The following is a 23,288-nucleotide window of genomic DNA, read 5'->3' as shown; positions in this document are numbered from 1 at the left end:
AAATCTGACTCTAAAGATTTTCACTGATGGCCATAGGAGGGCAGTACGCATCACTGAAGAAACAATATTGTTAGAAAATCAATTTCATTTTGGTAATCTGATTCTCTGTCTGAGAAATCCAGTTTCCAAGCATTGGATCTAACTTAAGCACTCCATACAAAACAAAGAAGATAAGGGAAAAGAACAGGCTTATTTCATCTTCAATAATAGCTCTTATAATGCAAGTGGGATATAATTATATAGATTTCAAATGCAAGAAAAGCCACTTTATAGCTGAGTGTGCTTATCTGAGTGGACATAAAACAAAGCTTCAAAATTATGTCATGTTACATGGTAATGCCATCTTCCCATCACCTCTGCCTTGCAGAAAACTGTACCCAAACAGTTTAAGGTTTCAGGACAAAATAAAATGTCCCTGAAAAATCCCCAGACCATCAGGTAAGTGGGTTAAACACTGAGAGTTGACAGACCTTCCTCTCCTTCCTGTGTAAGTACACTTAGAAATGGGACTCGATGCTATTAACATGTAAGAGAATCTCATAGACAACTACCACACACTGAGTTCAGTTCCCGTGCTGGAGCCAGCTTCTGTTCTCTCTCTGGCACTGGAAGAGCAGAAGGCTAGGAGAATGTCACTGCCTTGGACATTTCCTTGTAAGAGTGGGGATATAAATTCCCCAGTGGGTGTGGGGTAGTCTCTGACAGAGGGCAAAAAAAAAATGGGACAAGGGATTGTTTAACTTGTGGCACTAGAGATGAAATGTATTGTATCTCAAAATGCCTCCCATTTGTTTTCTAATAGAAAGTGGGTTAGAGACACAACACTAGTCTTTAAAGAGGCTATGTACCCCCAAGTACAGTAAGCTCTTGGAAGTTTACGATCTCTCCCTGCCCCCTCTCATGCACATCCACAGCTTACCCTACCTCCCTATTAGTGAAGACAAGGGCAGAAAAGCATTGCCTGTGAACTTCTACCAGGAGGTAAAGTTATTAAAATGATGTAGACCCCTGACCAAAAGGCTTGACATATGAGAATTGTATATCCTGATGAATCCAAATATTTACACTTTATATAAATGTGTATATATGTGTGTGTGTTTGTATGTATCATTTCTGAGCTACTATAAAAATGCAAGAGTTAAAGCCAAAATATGAGTGAAAACATTAGTTCTGCAGCTTTCTAGAAAGCTGACATTTAGCCCTCCACATCCTTTTGACAAGCACCCCATCTCTCAAGGGAGGTACAGTAAACATGATCAAAGGTGGTTTGAGGGCCAGGGGACACAGGACACACTCTTCATTTCCCTCTGACGCTGCAGAGAGGGTCTGAAACCTGGCAAATGAATGAGATGGGATCCTTTCCACAGTCGTTCCCAGAAGCCAAGTGAGTCAGACAGTCAAACATCTTAGTGTCCACTGTGACGGAGCAGAGGCCTGACATGCCCAGCAGCCTTTATGAAAAGGACCAGGCCCCTGCAAACACTGAGTCTGCTCTCTTGCACGCTAACTGCTCTACATTCCCCAACAAGGCATTTCCTTGGTTAGTCCTCCTTCATCTCTATAGTGAGGTGGGGAGAGGATGTGGAGTGTTGGTCAGCCGCAGGCAGAATACATGAAACAAACATAGGAAGAGAAAAATAGAGGGTCACTTGTAATCTCGGGGATAAAGAAACATCCAGTTTTCTACTTAGAAAGGGGGCAGGCGGATGAAGCAGGGAGCCTGGGAGGAAGAATTCCACAGGGGGTCTCACAAGGAGATGGCCTCTGTGGGAGAAGTGGTCAGCAAAAGCTCCTGGATCAGCATCTGACCAAGAAAGAGCAACACCAATAAAGCGGGACTAAGGATTTCTAATTAAGTATCTGAGACAAAGTAAAGTCAGCAACTATTCAGGAGAAGCTTCCTGTCAACTCTAGGAATATAGTGAAGGGGTAGATGTGCTACAGTAGTGGAAGAGGGAAAAACCAACAAAACATATAGGTTTGCAAAACAAGACTAAGCAAATATGATCAACTCAAATGGCACTACAGCAGCCTGTTACCACCAGAGCAGATCAGAACAACTGGTCAACCCCACAAAAGCCTGTTACCACCAGAGCAGATCATAACAATTGGTCAACCCCACAGCAGCCTGTTACTAACAGAGCAGATCAGAACAACTGGTCAACCCCACAGAAGCCTGTTACCAACAGAGCAGATCAGAAAAACTGGTCAACCCCACTGTGTGTTGCTTCAAACCTGGGGACTGTGAACTAGGAATTCAGAAATCAGGGCAGAATACTGTCTAAGGAAAGGTGACACAATCACAAAAATGTCTAATCATAGAGGAATGGTTAGATTCCTCTACTTATCCTTTCATGTCTTCCTCTGGTGTCTCACTCACTTTCTTTTTTACTGTTTTTGTTTTTTGAGACGGGGTTTCTCTGTGTAACCCCATCTGTCCTGGAACTCAATCTGTAGACCATATTTGCTTCAAACTCAGAGATCTGATTCTTTCTGCCTCCTGAATGTGGGATTAAAGGCATGTGCCCATACTGCCCAGCATCTGATTCACTTTTATTTGTCAATTTGTACTGATAAGCCCCCCAAATGGACATATGTCCCTCACTAAAAATGAAACACGTAGGCTGTAAAAGTTTTTCATGTATATGTGGTTGGGAAAAGATCAAAAAAAGCTTATATTATTATAAATAAAATCCAAGTTTCATTGTACATGACAAGTAGTTTTACTGAAATGGAGTCAGCTTACAAACTGCCAGGTTTATTAGTGTAGTTGAGTGATTATGCCTGTGACAGACACAGACTCTACAGTGATACTTGTGGAGTCCTTATCTAGATACTCAGAGACAACAGGCAGAACTATCACCCTAAATCAAAACGGTTTGTTTGAGTTTTTGTTTTTGTTTGTTGTTTGTTAAAGCTTTGAGAAAGGTGATAAACTTAACAGAAAACTCTTGAGGCCATGAGTGTCAGATTTCTGATGGAGACCTTGGGCTGACTGGAGAATGCCTGTGGGGTGTGGGGGGACACATCAGGGACTCACCAGTAGAAGTGCTCTTCCACCATCTTGGTCACAGCTCTTGAGACAGCTCTTTCATGGGGGCCAAGGTTTTTGTTTAAGTTTACTCCAAGTTTCTCCTCCAGAAAGTCGATTATGAACTCTGTGCCAGACACTTTTTCATTATTATATTCGATCCAAGGCATTTTCCCTTGAGCAGAGAGTTTTCCACCAAAATAGTTCTAAACAGAGTATTTTTGAGAGAGAGAGAGAAAAAGAGAGACAGACAGACAGACAGACAGAGAGAAGCAATGTGTATATAAACTTCACTGATTAGCAGAAACAACCATTCCAACCCCAGTGCTAAATGAACTCAGCACGCTGAATCTTTAAGATCATTACTCTAGAAAGGGGAGGGGACCTTTTACTGAACATTAAAGTATTAATTTGTTCCTATAGGTTCTGTCATGGACTCAAATTCTATCTAAACTAGGAAGAGAAGGGAAACAAGTCAAGAAGTGGGAGAGAAAAGGAGTGAGTTTGAAATGAACAGTGTAGCTACAATGTATAAAATTATCCACAAAAAGAGAAAAAAACCAAGAAAACAAAACAGCAACAAACCTGATAATAAACCACAAAGATGCTTGCACCAATTGCACCAATTTAGTAACCAGAGAACTCATTTGAAATCTAATATGTTGCATCTGAATTATCACCACTGTGCAAGTAAAAGGTCCCCTAAATTGTCTATCATACTGAGGTTTTTACAAAGAATACAGAACAGATTCAACTGCAGTGTCTCCTAATGAAAACTGATTCAGCAGGTTCCTAGGCTTCAGTGCAGAGTTTCTAAGGTCTAGTTCTAGTGGTAGTACCCAGAACCTGTTCAGACAAGCTCTGTTTTGATCTGTAAGCATGGTAGAAGCTTACGGTATCTCAGAAGATCTTGACCAGAAAGAAGATGGACAGATCAAGATATATAATTTAAAATTATAATGACATTTGTTTTCCAATGCGTAAAAAAATAAAAACCTGGACCACATGAATGGAGGGATTCTGGAAAATTTCATGTCTTCAACCACTTTTCTCAATAAATATCATTTAAACCTCAAAATTGTTAGAAAGGTATCCACTGGCTCACAGACTACACAGCCTAAACTAATCGGATGTTACAAACTCTTCCTTATACTTTATACAAAAAGATAGTGCAGACACTGTTAGATAATCCAAATGTTGGCCCCTCGGAACTCACTGAGACTCAAAATCATTGTGGGGATGTTAAATGGCCAACCACTTTAAAATGAACTAACACTGACTTAAGTTAAACATACATCACTCTTCTTTTTAAAAAAAGATGCATCCTATTATTTTATGTGTATAAGTGTCTGCCTCAAATGTATGCCTGCACCATGGCCAAGTCTAGTGCCACTGAAGCCAGAAGGAATCATTAGATCCCCTGGAACTAGAATTACAATTGTGGCGTGAGGAACTGAACCAGGATCCCTGGGAGAGCTGTCTTTTCTTAACTAAAAGGCTGTCTCTCCAGCCCCTACAACTTTCTTCTAGTCAAGCCATTTCACCCAAGAGTAAGAAAGCATACAGCCATGCAGAGAGATGTAAACAAAAGTCTGGGCTAGAGAGATGGCTGCACGGTTAATAGCATGTAGTGCTCTTCCAGAGGACCTGAGTTTGGTGCTGACTGACTATATGGGGTTGGCAGATCCTTCAGTCAGGAAAGAGCTTGCTTTGCAAGCATGGAAACCGGAATTCAAACCACAGCCTCCACACTAAAAGCCAGAAGTGGAACCGGCAGAGGTAATCACATTACTGGGGATGTAGAGAAAGGCAGAATATTCAGACTCACTGGCCAGGCAGCCTAGCCAAAATAATGAGCTCTGTAGTGGTTTGAATGATAATGTCCCCCCACGAGCTTGTGTGTTTGAATGCTTGGTCCCCAGTTTAAGAAAGATTAAATGATATGGTTTTGGTAAAGGAAGTCTACCACCGGGGGTGGGCCTTGAGGTTTCAAAAACCTGCTAGGTCCAGGTTCAGTCTCTCACTGTCTCTGTCTGTCCTGCTCCCTCTCTTTCTGTCCCTCCCCCCTCTCTCTCTGTCTCTCCCTTTCCTCTCTCTGTCTCTTCCTTCCCTCTCTGTCCCTTCCCTTTCTCTGCCCCCCTCTCTGTCTCCCTCTTTCTGCTTTCCCCTCTCTTTCTCTCCTCCCCTCTCCCCTCTCTCCTGCCTAGTGATCAGAATGTAATTCTCTCAGCTACTGCTCCAATACCATGTCTGCCTGCTCCCTGACATAATTAAGAACTAGCCCTCTGAAACCGTAAGCAAGGTCCCAATAAAATGCTTTCTCTTATGAGTTCCCTTGGTCATGGTGTCTCTTCACCGCAGCAAAGCAGTAACTAAGACAAGCTCCAAGGTCATTAAGAAACCAGGTTCAATTATTTAGATAGAGAACAATAAGATAAAGATAAAAATAGTCTATGGTCCCACATGCCACACACAGATAGGTGTGGATATGCTGAGCATGGGGATGGGCACCTTTGATTCCAGCACTAGAGAGGCAGGAGCAGACAGATTTCTGTAAGTTTCACACCAACACACATACAAAAGAAATATACTGTACATGTTTCTTCCTTTCTTTCTTGACTTTCGTCCTTCCTCCCTTTCCTTCTCTCAAAAACTCTAGAAAATGTAATCTAATCTCTGGTGACAGAAGTCTACCCATGGTTGTTGAGGATAATGAAGCAAAAGCCAAAAATTTCAAAGAGGCACATGAAAATCTTAGAGGAAAATGAGTCCTTTCACTATGTTTTGTTTTGAAACCGTCCAGATTAGCTTTGAATTTAACATATAGTTCAGGCTAGTCTTGAACTCCTGACCCTTCTGCTAGGATTACAGGTGTGCACCACCATACTTGGCTGATACTTCCATTCTTGATTGTGACAATGGCTTCATAACTACTTACCTGGCTAAAAAAAAAAAAAATCAAAATTTACACTTAAACATGTGCAACTAGTTGCACGTCAATTTCAGCTATAGGGAGTTATAGAGCTTTTTTTAATAGAAGCAATTATTTAGTAAAATTTGGAATATGAGAGTCCTGAACATCTTTAAGTGTTTCTCTAGAATAGAGGTCAGCAAAACCTTCCTACAGAAAGCCAGGCAGTAAATAGCCCAGGCTATAAAGTCCCTACTAACAGTTCAAGATTGCAGCAGAAGAGCAAGCCTGGGTCACCACAGGGAAGGAGTCTGGCTGCTTCCAATAAAAAGTCAAGAGACTGAGATCTGAACTTTACATATAATAAAACATCATTGTTTTTATTTTTCCCCATGATTTAAAAATCTATAAATGCCTCTTTGTTCACAGGCCTGAGGAGACAAGCCCTGCTGCAAAGACTAGCTGTTACCCAACTTCTCCACTAGAGAAAGCAGCTAGAACTAAAGCAGCATGCTGACCAAGCCTTAAACAAGAAAACACCTTTTTTATAAAGGTATATTTTGATAGAAGATTCTAGAAGAGCACAAATCAACTCTTGTGAGTAATCCCAAAACATCAAGAATTTCAGAAATGAAACAAAATCTCCTGGGTCTTTTGTTGGGAGAGATAATCTTCCATTGTGTGGAAGCATCACATGTCAATAAAAATCTGATGGCCAATAAGCTGAGACAAGATTAAAAGGTGGGACATATGGCAGGGAGAGAGGAACTCTGGGATACAGTCAAGCGCCAGAGATTTTTCCCCAACCGACTCCAGAGAAGCCAGATGCATGAAACTGAGGAGTAACTAGCCATGTAGCAACCATAGAATAGTATAAACAGGTTAAATAAGTTACAAGCTAATCGGAACAAACCTATCTTATGGCCCAGGCACTTTTCAAATAAATAATAAGCCTCCGGGTCGTTATTTGGGAAGTGGGGCCTGGTTGGAAAAGCCTGGAGTTACATTTGGTTTCTTTAGGGGAAGGCACAGGGATTAAGGCCCACAGGATGGAGAGGACCAGTTCACAGCAGCCATCTGGGCATGATGAGACCACTACTGTCATGGTACATCACAGCTGTGGCCTGCCCAGAACCTGTGCAAGATAAGCCAGTCAGTGACAGCATGGTTACAGAAGGGGCTGACATAAGGAGCTATTGACAGATGCTGGCTGGTAGGAGAAGAAAAAGAACCTTCCTTATGCATGTGGTTCCTGGTAAGTGGGCCACGTTCCAACGGATGGCCCCAAACCAATGAGCCAATGGGACCCCACAAATTGAATTCAGTTAGGTATTTAAAAAAAAAGACAAAAAGAGTGAAGAGGGTGGAAAGATAGATTCAGGATAAGTTAGAGGAAAGAGCTGAGAGTAAATACGCTCTAAATACAGTGTATGCACGTATGAAATTCTCAAAGACTTAATAAAAATTATTGTGTTACAAAAAACCTTGAGAGGCTGGAGAGATGGTGCAGAGGTTAAGAGCACTGGTAGCTCTTCCAGAGGTCCTGAGTTCAATTCCCAGCAACTAGATGGTGGATCACAACCATCTGTAATGGGATCTGATGCCCTCTTCTGGTGTGTCTGAAGACAGCTATAGTGTACTCATATACGTAAAGTAAATACTGCTTAAAACATTATTGAAGTTGGGATTGGAGATGTGGCTCCATGGTTAAGAATACTGGCTGCTCTTCCAGAGGACCTGGATTCAATTCCCAGCACTCATATGACAGCCCATGACCACTTGTAACTACAGTCCCAGAGTATGTAATGCCCTTTACTGACTTCCACAAGTGCCAGGCACACAACATATGGTCCAGAGACAGACAGACAGACAGACACAGACAGACAGACAGACAGACAAAACACCCGTATACTAAATATATTTAATAAATAGATAAATGTATTTTTAAGTCATTCAACAAGTTTCTACATAAATCACACCCAGCTTGGTATGTATTTGTATGGGGAGCACTAGAGTATGCCCTGCGTCTCAGTGAGATTGCAGGCTCACGGTGAAAGGCAGGCGTCCATTCATGCCCACAAGCTTGGACTGAGCGTCAGGGTCCTGGACTCCTCAAACTGATCTCACCTTTTCAGAAGGCTCAAAAGCAGAGTGTGAAGAAGGCGGATACCACGTATCACTGTCTTCGTTTAGACCAGTCTCTGTTCATAGAGTCTTGAGACTTTATCTCATTACTTATCAAATGCAACTAGGCCAAGCCTCAGAAAAATAGTAGTAACTGAAGCCAGATTGCTTATGCACAGTTTAGAAAAAGAAACTTTCTCTAGTAGTATAGTCTATGGCAGGAACCTTTGGCCTTATACTGTTACACAGAAAGCAACCAACACAATCCCGCATACCTGCTATATAGATGTTATCCTCAATGCTAACTGAAAGAAATGTCACACCTCTCTAAAAGTTGCTACTGTGCCTGACATTTGTGTAATTTGTATTCTAGAGATGTAAAAGCACCACACAAGACTGTCTCTGCTGTCGCTTTCTCTTGCTGTACTGGAATCCTACCGTTGTCCCTTTTAGGCTCTAGCTTCAACAGTGCCATCAGAAGGAACTCTTTACAGTGCAAATGAGTAAATATCCTGCCTCAAAATCAAGTGGTAACTAAGCACCGTAGCATATGCTTTTATTCCTGCACGCTGGAGGCTGAGGCAGCCAGTGCAACACAGCTGAGTTCAAGGCTAGTCTGGGCTACGTATTAGATTTTGCCTTAGATAAAGAATACAATTTAAAACGCTTACCATGCAAATAAGAAGACCTGAGTTTAGTTGTTTAAAGCCCATGTAAATGCTGGGCAAATATGATGGCTTACCTGTAATTCCAACCCTAGAGATGTGAGACAGAATCCCAAAGCACGCTGGTGAGACTAACCAAATCAGCAAGCTCTGGGTTTGATTGATATAGCCTGCCTTGGTGAATAAGGTGGAAGAGCAATCAAGGAACATTCGCATCATTAACCTAGGGCCTCCAGCACATGCATTTCAACATGCATACTTATGCATGGGCACACCACAATGCACACATGCAACCAAAACAAAATGTAAAAGCTGAGGTTCTAACTCAGTAGTACATCACTTGCCTCACATGCATAGACCACTGGTTGATCCTAGTACTCTCCTCTTGCCAAAAACAAATTGCTACCTACACTGGAGCTTAGTGACACACGACTTTAATCCCAACCCTCAGGAGGCAGAGGCAGGAGTATGAGTTCAAGGCCAGCCTGGTCCACATAGTGAGTTCCAGGACACCCGGAGTTGCACAGTGAGACCTTGTCCTGAAAAAACAAAACAAAACAAAAAAAAACTACAGAAATAAAACTTAAGAGATCAGTTCTGGATATGATAACTCAAGTATGTTTTCATAACCAATATTAGCTTTGTAGCTAAAAAGCAGGAAACAACATTTTTAAAGACAATTATGGTTTACTTAGATATGACTAGATCTAAGTAAAAAACTTTGGGTATCATCATCACCATTTTGAGATGACAAATTTTAAAGCCTAAGTGAGATGTAAAAGTCTTAGGGCTCTGACTTGATATACTGGCCTCTAAATTTTTAGTTCAGTTGCTTGTAACCATGTAACGAAATGAATCATCTCCAGAACCACCACCAGACACCTCCCATGGGATGTAGTTGAAACAACTTGATTAGCTTTTATAAGCTTGGAGAAAAGCCCATGTATCTAATGTATATTGTAATTTTGTAGGGAAAAAAAAACTGTCCTTATACTGGGAAATATGCTTGTTAAAGCGTTGTAAGCGAAGTGTCTTGGTTTCTGCACAGTACTTTCAAATGATGTTAAAAAAACGTCTTTCTAAAAGCATATAAAAAGAGAGCTAAAGCAAAGGAGGTGAAATAATGACTGTAGGTGGACCTGGGGGAAGGACTGGGGGTGCTCTTTATGCTAGTCATCCAAGCTGTCCACAGAAGGCAGGAAATCAAGCTAGAGAGCTGGGACAGAGATGATCACATGAGCAGGACGTAGGAAGTGGAGGCCGAGGACAGCGGAGGGGCTCGAGCCTGTTCCCGGCACAAAACCTGGACAGGAAAGCCAGTATCCCTGATAGGAGATCTAAAAATAAAACCCGGACCTCTGATGGGTACAACAAGAAAAAGGACTATCGGGCTAAGTACAGGCAACAGGAGGCAGTAATACTGGGTCGGCCCAATTGCTTCTAGTTAGCATAATGAATATCCGCCCACAGACAAAGGGAGAAATTAGGAGAACGAACTAAAGAGACATACTTTTTAAGAAAAGATAAGGGCCAAGAGGTGGCAGCATGTGACTCCAATCCCAGAACTTGGGAGGCAGAGGCAGATAGATCTCTTTATCTCTTTGAGTTTGAGGCCAGCGTGGTCTACATCCAGGACAGCCAAGGTTACACAGAGAAACCATGTCTTAAAAAAAAAAAACCCAACCAACCAACAAAAAAATGGGGGGAGGGGGAAGAGAGAGAGAGAGAGAGAAGTCCAGGAATGGTGACCCCACTTAGAAGGTAGAAACAAGAAGAAATGCCAACCAAGGCTACACAGGGAGACAGGCTATAAAAGAACGAACAGAACAGATGAAAACAGCACGAGGGGTTGAAGAGATGGCTCAACAGTTAAAAGCATGCTGATTTTTCAGAGAACCCAAGTTGGATTCCCACCACCCACATCCAGCTGATCACAACTAGCTGTGATCCAGCCTCAAGGGAATCAGGTTCCCGTGGCCTCCACAAGCACCTGGATTCACACGTGCACACTTCTAGGCACACAGGCACACAGAATTAAAAATTAAAAGAACCAGAAAATGACTTTTTAAAACCCAGCAACATAATGGTTGCAAGAACAGAATGCAGCATTGGATGCTCAAAGAAAGGAAAGTTCCGTGAAGCAGCAGAGAATTACAAGACAGCACAGAGTCAGGGGACAGAAAAGCAGAAGGACAAACATCAAGACAACAGGGAACAGGCATGGAGAAAAGCAAACAATTATTAAAGGAAATATTTCCAGAATATTGAGGCTTCGGCTGCAGAGATGGCTCAGCGATTAAGAACATTGACTGCTCTTCCAGAGGTCCTGAGTTCAATTCCCAGCAACCACATGGTGGCTCACAACCATCTGTTATGAGATCTTATCCCCTCTTCTGGTGTGTCTGAGGACAGCTACAGTGTACTCATATAATGCAATAAGTAAAGAAAAAGAAAAATGAAAAAGAAAAAAGTAAAAAAAAAATCTTAATAAGAAAAAAACAGATCATCATTTTAAAAAAAATTATTGATGATTAGTTCCCATAGAATAAAAAAAATTTTTAAAGCTCATAGTCATCTCAGTCCAGTCCAAGTGGTGCTCACCAGGACAACACTTGATAGCAAGAGCTCCTAAGAACATTCAGCACTTAAAACACTGAATAGAAGATGGTGTGGCCAATACACAGAATGCAGGTTTCTTTAAAAGGCTAGCATGTGAGCCAGCTAACCACCTCTGATGTTCGGCTGAAGGAACACAAGTCAACAGTCGTATGCTTTGGTTAGCGCAGCACTGTTCCCAACAGCCAAGGTATGAAGCCTGCCTAAGTGTCCCACAATCCATGAATGATTAAAGACATGTGCTGTGTATACACGGTGGAGTTTTACTGGACCATAAGGAAGACTGACATTATGTCACTTACTGGGAAATGGATTGAACTGGAAATCACTATGGTAAATGAAACGCAGCAGACTCGGGAAGAACAAGCTCACACTTTCTTTCATGTGCAAACACTAAGATTTAAAGTTATACATGTGCATGCATCTATGTGTCTCACAAAGCTAGGAGGAGGATCTAAGTGTTAGGGAAAGAGAGGGTAATGGAACTCATGTGACCTGAATACTGGAGGAGACTATTTGGGGTGAAGAATTGGACCAGTAGTAGAGTCGGGGAGCAGTGGAGGAGAGGGTCAAATTAGACAACATATAATGGCACATATGTAAGAAATGTTATGCTTACAATCAAAGAGACCACTATCCAAACAACAACAAAACCCCAAAGTTCTCTGTTTCTAAGCCATGTGTTTTTGTGGGGTTAGATCCTCCTCACAGATTTCAGACATCAACAAATAAAACATTGAATATAAAAGATGATATGAGACTAAAGCATTGACCTAATATGCTAGAATAAAATAGATTTATAGAGATGAAAAAAAGTTACTTTTCTCAGTAAATGTTTCTATGTTTGGAAATGGAGTGTTCTGAGAAATGGTCTTTATGCTAATGCTTATTGGGTTTATTTCTCTAAAGATTTAAAAGGCTCAATTATGTTTAATAAAAGAAAGAAAATGCTATAATGCAAATCCATGGCTTTTTATGTTAAATTTAAAAATTTATAAAAAGACAAAGACACATAGAAACACAGAAGAATTTAAGGAGAACCAGAGGGACTGGTGAGATCTCCCAGCAAATGAAAGTGCCTGCCACCAAGCCTGATGACCTTAATTTAATCATAGGCTGCACATGGTAGAAGGAGAAAACTGACTACGTCAAGTTGCCCTTTGGCCTTCACAGGTGTGTCTTCGTATGCAGATGCATTATTTACATGTGCTCAAGCACACACAATAAATAAAAAGGTGAAAAGTGCAGGGTAGGTAGATAGATAGATAGATAGATAGATAGATAGATAGATAGATAGATAGATAGATAGATAGACAGATAGATATATAGACAGATAGATAGATAGACAGACAGATAGACAGACAGACAGACAGACAGACAGACAGACAGACAGACAGATAGACAGACAGACAGACAGAAAGATAGACAGGGGGCACACAATAGAGTATTAAGATTAAAAGCCAATTCTAAAAAAATCAGAGAAAGAAGAATGAGATTGCTGTTAAGCGTCTCAGTCGCTATCAGCATTTGAGAGGCAAAGGCAGGAAGATCAAGTTCAACAACTGACTCTAGCTACTGGGTACAAACTGAATTCATGGCCAGCCTACACTACAGAGCAAATTCCAGGCCAGCCTGGACTACATAGTGAGACTGTCTTTAAAAACCACCACCACCAACAACAAAATTCTCAGTAGCAACATCAGAGTAAAAAAAGACATTGGGATAATAGTTTCAAAACACTACACACTAAGAATTTTGGAAAGAAATTTATGAAATGTGAAACTGGTGTTGGGGGGGGGGCTGTTTCAGAAATGCCAAGCCATGGAGACTTACCAGGAAAATATTCATCAAGAACCCCCCCCCCCCAAAAAAAAGAAAAGAAAGAAAGAAATTTCTCAAAGCCAGGTGTTGTTATGCATGAATGCCTTTAGTCTTTCAAAAGGCACAGGGGAGGGGCATATCTCTGAGATTTCAAGGCTAGCCTGGTCTATATAGTAAGTTCCAGGCCAGCCAGAGCTACACAGTAAAGCCCTGTCTCAAGAAAGGAAGGAAGGAAGGCAGAAAAGGAGGGAGGGAGAGAAATTACCCAAATAAAAAGATAGCCTGTGTCGGATTTATTACATATGAATGTGTATGTATGTATGTATGTGCATGTACATATGGGTATGTGTGTTTCTTTTTCCTTCTTTTTTTCTTGAATTTCTTCTTATAAATTTTACCTATTTATTTACTTCACGTGTTATGTGTTTGTTTGTTTTAGCCTGCTTGTATATCTGTGTGGCCCATGCTTGTCTTGGTGCCTAAAGTCAGAAGAGAACGTAAGATCCCCTGTAACTGAAACCACACGTGATCATGAACTACCATGTAGGTGCTAGAACAGAACCAGGGTCCTCTGCAGGAGTGACAAATGCTCTTAACCATCTCTCCAAATTCCTTTCACTGCTTCTTTAATGCTGAAATAAGCAGGTGCTTCCTCGAAAGCCACTCGAGCAAAGCAAAGAGAAATTAAAATCTGTTCAAAGGCCGTAGCTATAGCTAGGTGGGAGAGCCCACACACGTGAGCTTCAGTCCCTAATACTGACAGTCTAAGTGTGCCCTCTAACCCCACATTCATGGAGGACAAGATGGCCCATGAAAACCTAAAAGAAAAGGCCCACCAGGCAGTCACACACTTACATTTCTCACCAGCTGCTCAGTAAACCTATCCAAACCCCCAACCAAAGAACACATGAAAAAAAAATTAATAATAATAATACGAGTCTTTCATTAAAACTCATGTGAAAAGAAGTTTATAGACCCTGGAATCAAGTGCCTCTCTTACTGAGGACTTGGCACTGTTACCTTCAGACCCTGCCTACTCTGATATCCACTTCTGAGACATTAACCACCCCCTCCCTCTAGGTGATATTGACGGAGTAAGAATTAAACATTTGCAAACAAGTACCTGATAGGGTAGGTCGGCCATTCTTAGGTAAGTTTCCATTTTCAAACAGAAAGGAGACAAGCTGGGGACACCATTGTTAGGTCTTGCAAACTGATGCAAAATAATAGCATCTTTGGAGTCAAGCTCTTGCTGCTTCCTGTCAAAAGCAAAACAGAAATAAAGAAGAGCCTGCATGTTAGCTTTGATGCCTTAGTTCTCAAGAGGACTCTGTAGGACTGCGGTCCTCTATGGACAAGCGGAAGTGTGTGTGATAGGTCTTACCTCATCCGGGGTTTAGAGGCCAGAAGCATAGTAAACGCGATGGAGGATCTTACGAACTCTGACATGACTATAACCCAGTGGCTCTGGGAACTAATTACCCATCAACTTGCCTCCATCATGTGCAGCCTAAGGGCAAGAGGAGTATTTGGGGGGAAAGGCATTTCGTGCTTGCTATGTGTTCCTCCTGACTGTGCGTGCTTCATGGGCATTGTTCTGTTTAATCTTCAGAGCAACCTTATGAAGTAGATATATCACATATGTTTTATGGTGACAATGGTACTTCAGGCCTTTACTCCTGGATCTCAGGAGGCTGATCCAGAAGATCACAAGTTCATGGTCTACCTGGGCTACGGAGAATCCTGGGTACAAAGGTAATCACATTGATAGTGTTCTGCAGACCCTGGACAGTGCCTACATTAGACAATACCTTAAAACAGACCCTTCTCCATAAGATGAGGAAGTAGAGTATGGGCGGGCTGCACCATGACTCACATCTCCAGGAAACCTTATACTGAAAATCCTGGTTCCTTTTCTATATTGACAACTCAAGGATTAAATAAAATATCATCTATGAACATTTCGTAAGCTATCAAGCATTAAAAGTGGGCAAAAGTTTATTTTTACATAAGATATGGTCTTGTTCACATACAATTTCACCCACTCTAGCTTATACACCCCTCAGAGACCTATTAGTTTCCACTGTTTTGTTGGCCTAGCATTTCCCAGTCCTCCATTCTTCAGGCTTGGCCCCGCCCCCACAAGGCCCCGCCCCACAAGCTTCCCCTCTCCATATCCCAGTTCAGTTCTCCACCTACTTCTGGCCAAGCAGAAATGACTTATCACCATCCAACAGGGGGCTCACTAGCATCAGCATCTCCATAACAAGTTCTTTTAGGGTTTACCAACCAAGAGCCTACTCCATTTAAAGAGCTCAGAATGACTCATTCTGAAATCACAAGCCAAAAGAGTCAAAAGCATTTACTACATAACCAAGGTTTCCTGTTATACGAAATGCGTGGGAGGTCAGATATTAAAAATCCAGGACCCATCTATTAGTAAGCAATACAAATTCTACACTTCGCAGCTGACTTTGCCCAGTAAAACACTTATCGTGAAGTTATGTGTTCATATAAATTAGAGAGGCAAAGGTTTAAAAACTAAAAGGAGATAAGTAGGAAATCTTCTGACCTACTGGCCAGAAGAGCCAAGTGATAAAGACAAATTTAGGCCCTATCATAGTCGTAAAGATACTAATCATGTGCCAACATGTGCCAGTGATTTTATAGACACTGCTTGTATTAACCTACTTAATTCTACTCTAAAGCGGGTATGGCAAGAGTTTACACTTGGGATGCCATGCTAATGTTTTGTAGCAGACAGGAAACTTCAAAGTCAGAAAGTAACTTGGCCAAGGAACACCAACTTAGGACCAAGTCTGTCAGACCAAGAATAGTGGCAGATACCAGCTATTCAGAAGGCATAGGCAAGAAATTACAGGTTTAAGAGCAGCCTAGGCAGTTCAGTTAGACGATGTCAAAAAAAATGAGTGAAGTGAGGTATAACTCTGTGGTAGGATACTTGGCTCCCATGGGGGAAGCACGGGGACCAATCCCTAATACAATTTGAGTGTGTGTGTGTGTGTGTGTGTGTGTGTGTACATACCTCACAACTGACTTTGCCCAGTAAAACATGCATATATGTATATGTGGTGTGTGTGTGTGTGTGTATGTGCATATATGTGCCTCACAACTAACTTTGCCCAGTAAAACATATGCATATATATGTATATATGTGTGTGTGTGTGTGTGTGTGTGTGTGTGGTCTCTGTGTGTGTACCTCACAACTGACTTTGCCCAGTAAAACATATGCATATATGTATATATGTAGCGTGTGTGTGTATGTGTGTGCGCGTGTGTGCGTGCATGCATCAAAAGGCTGAATCAAATTTGAACCCAAGCAATCTGTCTCCATAGGCCTCTTTCTGTATGTCCGAACCCTCTCCGTAGTCACAGGGTCAGAGGAGTTGCTTCCTGTGCACCTTACCATAAACCAATCTTAGTAGGAGGTTTGAATAAGAGAACGCCTGCAGAGGCCCCTGGCTAACCTGACAGGAGGCTGGCTAGCTCCTGCCTTGCTCTAAGGACATCAGAGATGATCATGCATCTATAACAGGCAATGCGTCAGTTGTGGGGATCAGATGGGGACCCTCTAGCTCGAGCACACAAACAGCAAATGAGCTCCAGGTAACGAGGTCATTACTTAATCATTCAGTGTGCAAGCAAATTTCCAGACGCTTGAGTGAATTTAATATAGATGCCAAGCCATCTCCACTCTGGGAAAACAAAGGATTAAGACAATAATTATTTTAAAATATAACTGTAAAAACATACAAATACCCAAAATAATACCACAAATAAGAAACCATGCTTGACTAAAAAAAAAATGCATTGGTTATAATCATTACTTAGACTTCTTAATTAACCTTATAACTTGAATTTCTCATGAGACAAAGCCATAGATTAAGGCTAATCTGGGCAACAGAAAGTCCAGGCAGCGTAGGGGGGAGTGGACAGTTACCAATGAACTCAGTGGGGGCCGCTCTATAATATATTTCACTCCCACGCATGTCAGATTTTGATTTTGCTAAACTGCACAGAAGCTTAGACTCCTCAGAAAGTTAGTCCTCCTCTCTTGGACCCCTTGAAGCCTGTCTCACTGCTCCTGTCTGCTCCATAGCCCTCCGGAAGCTGACAGAAAGTTGCGTCTTGACCACAGGCCTCACTTCCCAGGAAATGGCCCTGTTCTCAGTTCTCTTCCTTTTCTGCTAACAAAACACCTCGAAGTGAGCACTTCCTCCTGAGCAACCAGGCTCCACACTGGAACCTCGGTCTTACTCCTGTTACAGTGGGGTCTTCAGCGGGTTACCTAACCTCCTCCTACTCCTTAATGGTAGCTGTTAAACATACATGCATGTGCCCGCATGCACGCGCACACACCGCAGTACTAAGTTCCCAAAACTTCAGCTGCCTTCATTCAGTTTGTATTATAACAGGGGTTTATCAATTCATTTGTCAAGAAAGAAAAGTTAAACAAACATGGTTCTTAAAACCCCTTGATCCAAGTAAAAGATCCAGAACTGGGGCTTGTGCTCACCACATGGGGAAGGAGACAGTCTGGGCAGGGGGCTCAAGAATATACAGGGTCCAAAGCTTCCAGGGCGTGGTCTATTCCAACGGGAGCTCCCAATGCCCCATTATTTCTGCAAGGTCATCAAAGCCACATTTTGGATTCAGCCATATGAAACCTTCACTCTCCACAAACTGGAGAAATGCTGGGAGGCTACGAGGCACAGGGACAGTCCTCAGAAGCTTTGGCTTGAAAGACAACTGAGAAACAACAGGCGACTGTTTAAAATGCTGCACAGACGCGGGTGTTCTAGCTATGGACTGAAACCTGACCTGGAGCAGAGTTCTAAAGACCCGCCCCAACGGAGAACAACCTTGATGGTATCTCACTTGAAAACTTCTGTGTTTGGTTCAACTAAATTCAAGACGCTGTGCTAAGTAAGGTGTACTGAAGCTGAAATAAACTTCTCAGTCTCCCACTGTGGCTAAATGATATGAAAGCCGACACATTTTCTCAGACCCAAATGATTATTTATCCTTTCAGGACCAACAAAGAGTGTGAATTCAGTAGGGCACTATCCTAGTGTCCTCCTGGACTTCCTGAAGTCCATTAGAGGTCACTAGCCACTTTATAAGCTTAGAACCATGCCCCTCCTTCACCCTACCCCTGGAAAATATGGTACAAACACATCCTTGCTTCTTCAAAAAGCCTGGCCAGAAGAGAAATCATGAGCTACTGAAAACGGCTCTGCCCCCAATAATCTCCAGAGACTGGGGCCCCAAATGCATGGACATTTTAACCCAAAATTGACATACCGGTTAGTTAAAGATTGTCTTGGTACCCTGAGGTATCCGTTGCCTACTGCACTAAAGACCTATGGGACTAGCAGTTATCAACAGCAGGGGCCTCCGTTTATTGTCATTTTCAAGTCAGCCCTGGACACATTCTGCGGCAGGCAGGCAGCCATGAAACTGTTTACAGCCCAGGGAGACTCCCAGTAATAAATGCCCCATGTGCTCGTACAACGGTTGCATTTTAGCTGAAGGTGCTTACAGTTCCATACCAGATAAGCAGGTAACCAGGTTAAGGCTGCATCGAAACTGAACAGGGTTACACGATGCTTCTGCAACTGCAGCCTCTTAATAATGTTGACATTTACAGAGAAGAGGAAGAGAGAGCTAACCTTTTAAGTGAAGATGAGGCTAATAGCTGATATTCCAGCTTTATTACCCATAAACCAATTAGGCGTTTATAGAAGTGTACCTTAGTATTTCTACAGAGCTTTATTTTATTGTTGCAAATGCACTGATTGCTGTTAGAATCGTCCTATGGGCTTTAGCGGATTGTTTTGATCCATAACATTAGTGACTCACAGCACTTCGCTTTTAGCTTTGAAATGATGGAAGGCAAATGCTTGCTTTCCCCTCCCAATTCAATTCTCCCCTCAACTCTAAATGGCCCCTCACAAGTGGCCAGGTGACCGTGAAATACCTTAAAGAGGAGAAGATGTGGACCTTTGGGCGGCGGGACCTAGGGGCTGGCCCCGGAACCCCCTTGGAGCCAGCCCTACCCGGGCAGCCCGGATGTGCGCCCGCTTCGGGGCCCTCTCTCAGGCTCACCTAATGACCAGGAGTTCGTGAAGCAGATACGCAGCCGCGGCCAGCAAAGCTCCCCCGGTCAAATAAAGGGTTTTCTTCCACCAGGGATCCGAGCCCAGCCCTGCCATGATCCCACCGTAATCCTGCAAAGGGAAAGCGATGATGTCCCCATAAAAGGAGAAGGGCTCCTCGGACCCGGCCCACCAGCCGAAGAAGGAGATGCTCTGGTTCCAGCTCAGGTCCACCACGCACGGCCTGGACGAGGCAAAGCCAACCCCCCAGTGCATGCTGCGCGGCTGGCTCCGGGCGCCCCTCCCAGGGCCCGCGCCGCCCGCATGGGAAGGGGCCGGCGCCCGGGCAGGCGGGCTCAGCGCTGCGCAGGGGGCGCGGGCGGAGGCGGCGGCGGCAGAGCGAGGACGGCGAGCGGAGAGCCGGGCTGGCGGGGCCCCGGGGCCCGGCGAGGCAGCGGCGGCCGCCGGCCTCCCTGGCCGAGGCCTCTCGCAGACGCTCTTTGTGTCGGTGCGTGGGAAAGGCCACGTGATGTCATTGCTCCCCCGTGCCGGGATAAAGTCACCTACCCCGCACCCTGTCCCCGCCCAGCATCCCCTCGGTGAGCTGCCTCCGCTCGGCCGCAGCTGCGGGGCTGGGCGCCGGGGATCCGGGAGGCGGGCGGCGCGGGAGGCTGCGATTACTGCGGCTGAGCCGAGCCCGGAGCCGCCGCCCTCGCTTCCACCCGCTCACGCCCGCAGGCGCCTTGCGGGACGCCGGACTCACCTGCCCTGAGCCACCGACTGGAAACCTTGGGCCAGGGCAGATTAAGGTCGGGAGTGTCTGACCGCTCTCATTGCTTTAAAGCGCCCAGAAAAGCACAGGCACCCAGGTCCCAGGCGAGGTGAAGTGATGTCTTCCTTGACAAATAGCAGCAGAAAGTACTCTTGGTGAGAAATCTTTCCCCCTTGGAAATCCTTATTAAGGATATCACCGACACTTTGTAGGTCTCCCTCCCTTTGGGTGCAGAAAATTTGTAAAATGAGCAACTGTGAATTCTATGGTTTCTCCACCCTGGATAACCCTGAAGAGATTGACTGGGGATTGGATTTAGGGCCTTATACATGGCAGGTAAGATCTCTACCAACAAGGAACCTTCTGAGCCCTTTAAATCCTTAAAGGTAGAGAAGATCATGTTTTCTAGCCAGACCATGGGCAGTTTTAGTTTAGAAGAAATAAACAAAAACATTAAAGGCGTAGATTCGTCACAATTAAAATTCAAGTATGAATATAAAAATATATCCATCCCCCAAGACAGTAGAGACTAGGGTGCTGGTGGAAGGGGCCCTCTTAGAATAAACAGGCAATGCAGTCATGCTAGAAATAAAACCACTATACATAGAGGAGCTGACAGGCTGACACGAATTTCAGGGGCCCCTACCTCCATCCCTAAGGGAGTTATTGACCTCTCAGAATGGAGAGTGTGAGGTCAGATGTAAAACTCTGTGACAAGGAAACAGGAATCAACCCAAGTTAGAGATGGGATCACGAAAATGCCAGCCAGGGCCAGGGACCAAGGAGCTGCAGAGGCCTTATATATAGACAGGCAAAAGAGAATCAGTATTGAATAATCTTATATCCAGAAAACAAGTTAGAAATGGGACAAATTTTAATATAATAATCCCACGAAGTCACTTACTTCAATTCACTTCCACAACTCTGCCGCTGTCTTGTGTAGCTTCTCAAAAGTATCAGAAAATTATCTATTACCTGATCTTTCACTCAAATATGGTTTAAATACTCAGAGATACTCTACAGTGAGCATCTTTATGAAGCAAATTGAGGTCAAATAAAATACCACAAGAAAAACCAAAACAGCATCTTAATCTGATGAAGTGTGATGGTTTAGTATGAGCTTGGCCCAGGGAGGGGCACTAGTAGGAAGTGTGGCCCTGTTGGAGTAGGTGTGGCCCTGTTGGAGTAGGTGTGGCCCTGTTGGAGTAGGCATGTCAAGGTGGGCATTGGTTTAAGACCCTCATCCTAAGTGCCTGGAAGTCAGTCTTCTGTTAACAGCCTTCAGATGAAGATGTAGAACTCTCAGCTCTGCCTGCACCAAGCCTGCCTGGACACTGCTATGCTCCCACCTTGATGATGATGGACTGAACCTCTGAACCTGTAAGCCAGCCCCAATTAAATGTTGTCCTTTATAAGAGTTGCCTTGGTCATGGTGTCTGTTCACAGCAGTAAAACCCTAACTAAGACATGCAGGTTAAATTTTAGCCACGGAAGACAAAAGATTATCACCACTAGAGCCAAAACTGATGAAGGGATTTAGTAGACTCTGAGAAGCCAGCACACCTAAGAATCAAGTACACTTTGAGAGAACAAGGAAAGTAGATACAACCATTAAGGGAACAGCTATGCAACCTTCAGCCAGCTTTTCATCCAAGGTCAACATAAGTTAGAAAAAAAGCATCTCCATAAAGGAGCACAATCCAGCTACAGGAGAAAGAAGGCAACCTGAGGCTCCAGGGCAGAAATCCAACCTGGTGGTGAACTCAGCAGAAGGAAGCTAAACAGCTAAGAAGTCCATGGTGGGGCCTGCAGTCTTTGATCCCAGCACTTGGGAGATAGAGACAGGTGGGTGTCTGAAACTGAAACCAGCCCAATCTGGAGAGTGAGTTCCAGAACAACCTGGGCTACATAGAAAGACCCTGTCTGGAAAAAACAAAAACATAAATTAAATAAACAAGTAGTTAAACAGAAGTGTGTTAACCATAAAGCTGGGAAGACTAACTCCCTTTTAAATGTACTTATTTACTTTATAACTCAGTATCAGTCCTTCCTCCTCACCCCATTCTTCCTCACAAAGGTCCTCTTACCATGCCACCTTCTCTGCGAAGAGGGGTCACCTCTGGGTGACATCCCCCAGGCTCTAACACAAAGCAAGCACATTCGTGTGAGTGCACACACACCCTGCAAGTCACCGTGGGACAAGGCTAGACTAGGTGCATCCTCTCCCACTGAGGCTAAATGAGGTGGTCCATTTAGGGGTGTGGGATCCACAGGAAAGCAACAGGCTCAGGGACAGCCCCTGTTTCAGTTGTTGAGGGACTGGCAGACTTTAAAGATTGTTCTTTAAAGAATGGCTTCATAAGCTGAATGAACACTCAGGCCTCAGATTTGACAGGCAGTAGGGTGCAGTCCCGTCTGATCTCTGAAGTCCGAGGGGTAGGAGCTAAGGCAGAGCTATGACACTCTACTGGGCTCCACTAGCCACTGGGAAGGTGGGAAGACTCCAAGTGAGAGCCAGCACCTTTACTCCATCTCTACCATCTCAACTAACTTTGTCAGTTTGGGTAATTCCACCCGGTCAAAAGAATGAAATATACCTCTGGCCCTGGGTGGAAAAGGCATTCTGATCTTTCTCTGAAGAATAGAACATTTCATACTATTTTCTTTTCCCTTAAGAGTTAATTCATCTGGGCCTATCAACCACTTGGCCAAGAGATCACTGCCTCAGGAAGACTGATGCTAATGCTGATAACGTTGTCTGAGAGCACCTCCTGACTATTATTATGAACAAGAACCCAAAGAGGGAGTTTTAATTTCCCCTATAATAATATTAAAATCATAATTAGCTGTGAACTAATAAAGTATTTTCCAAGTAATTTTTTTTCAAAATTAACTTAAGTCAAAGTGTTGAAAGGGGTAGGGAACTAATTAACTGGACACTTGACTATACAGCATTGAGCTACGCAATTTTTCAGTAGTTTTTCAAAACAAGTCTTCTTAGACACGTTTTTACTTGTCCTCAAACAAAGAAACCAAGGTCCCAAAAGAACCTAATTGAAGATTTTTGTTAAAGTGATACATGATTGGACAGTAGAGAGGTAGGTAGATAAAGGTCTAGGAAAGCAGAAGAAGAGGAATAGGCGGAGATTGATGGAGGAGGAGATGGAGGCAGATGTGTGTTCCTCTCAGCACATCTCTAGCTTGATGAGGTTGTCATGATTATTTCTAA

At 43.4% G+C, this 23,288-nt stretch overlaps 1 protein-coding gene across 1 annotated transcript in view; it reads right to left on the bottom strand.

Moving 5' to 3' along the window:
- FAXC (failed axon connections homolog, metaxin like GST domain containing) overlaps positions 1-19,563 on the bottom strand; it is a gene marked incomplete at both ends in the record, with an annotated part of 55,470 nt that extends 35,907 nt beyond the window's left edge. Inside the window, 3 exons of the mRNA XM_080938764.1 lie at positions 3,041-3,237; positions 14,292-14,427; positions 19,298-19,563. Of these exons, the coding sequence (XP_080794890.1) occupies positions 3,041-3,237; positions 14,292-14,427; positions 19,298-19,563 (599 nt within the window). The remainder of the gene's footprint in view (positions 1-3,040; positions 3,238-14,291; positions 14,428-19,297) is intronic.
- Between the last annotated feature and the right edge of the window lie 3,725 nt (positions 19,564-23,288).

This window comes from Micromys minutus (genome assembly GCF_963924665.1).
Source record: "Micromys minutus genome assembly, chromosome: 26".
Classification (NCBI taxonomy): Eukaryota; Metazoa; Chordata; class Mammalia; order Rodentia; family Muridae; genus Micromys; species Micromys minutus.
The sequence above is the reverse complement of the archived record's forward strand: the minus strand, read 5'-3'. Positions and strand labels throughout refer to the sequence as shown.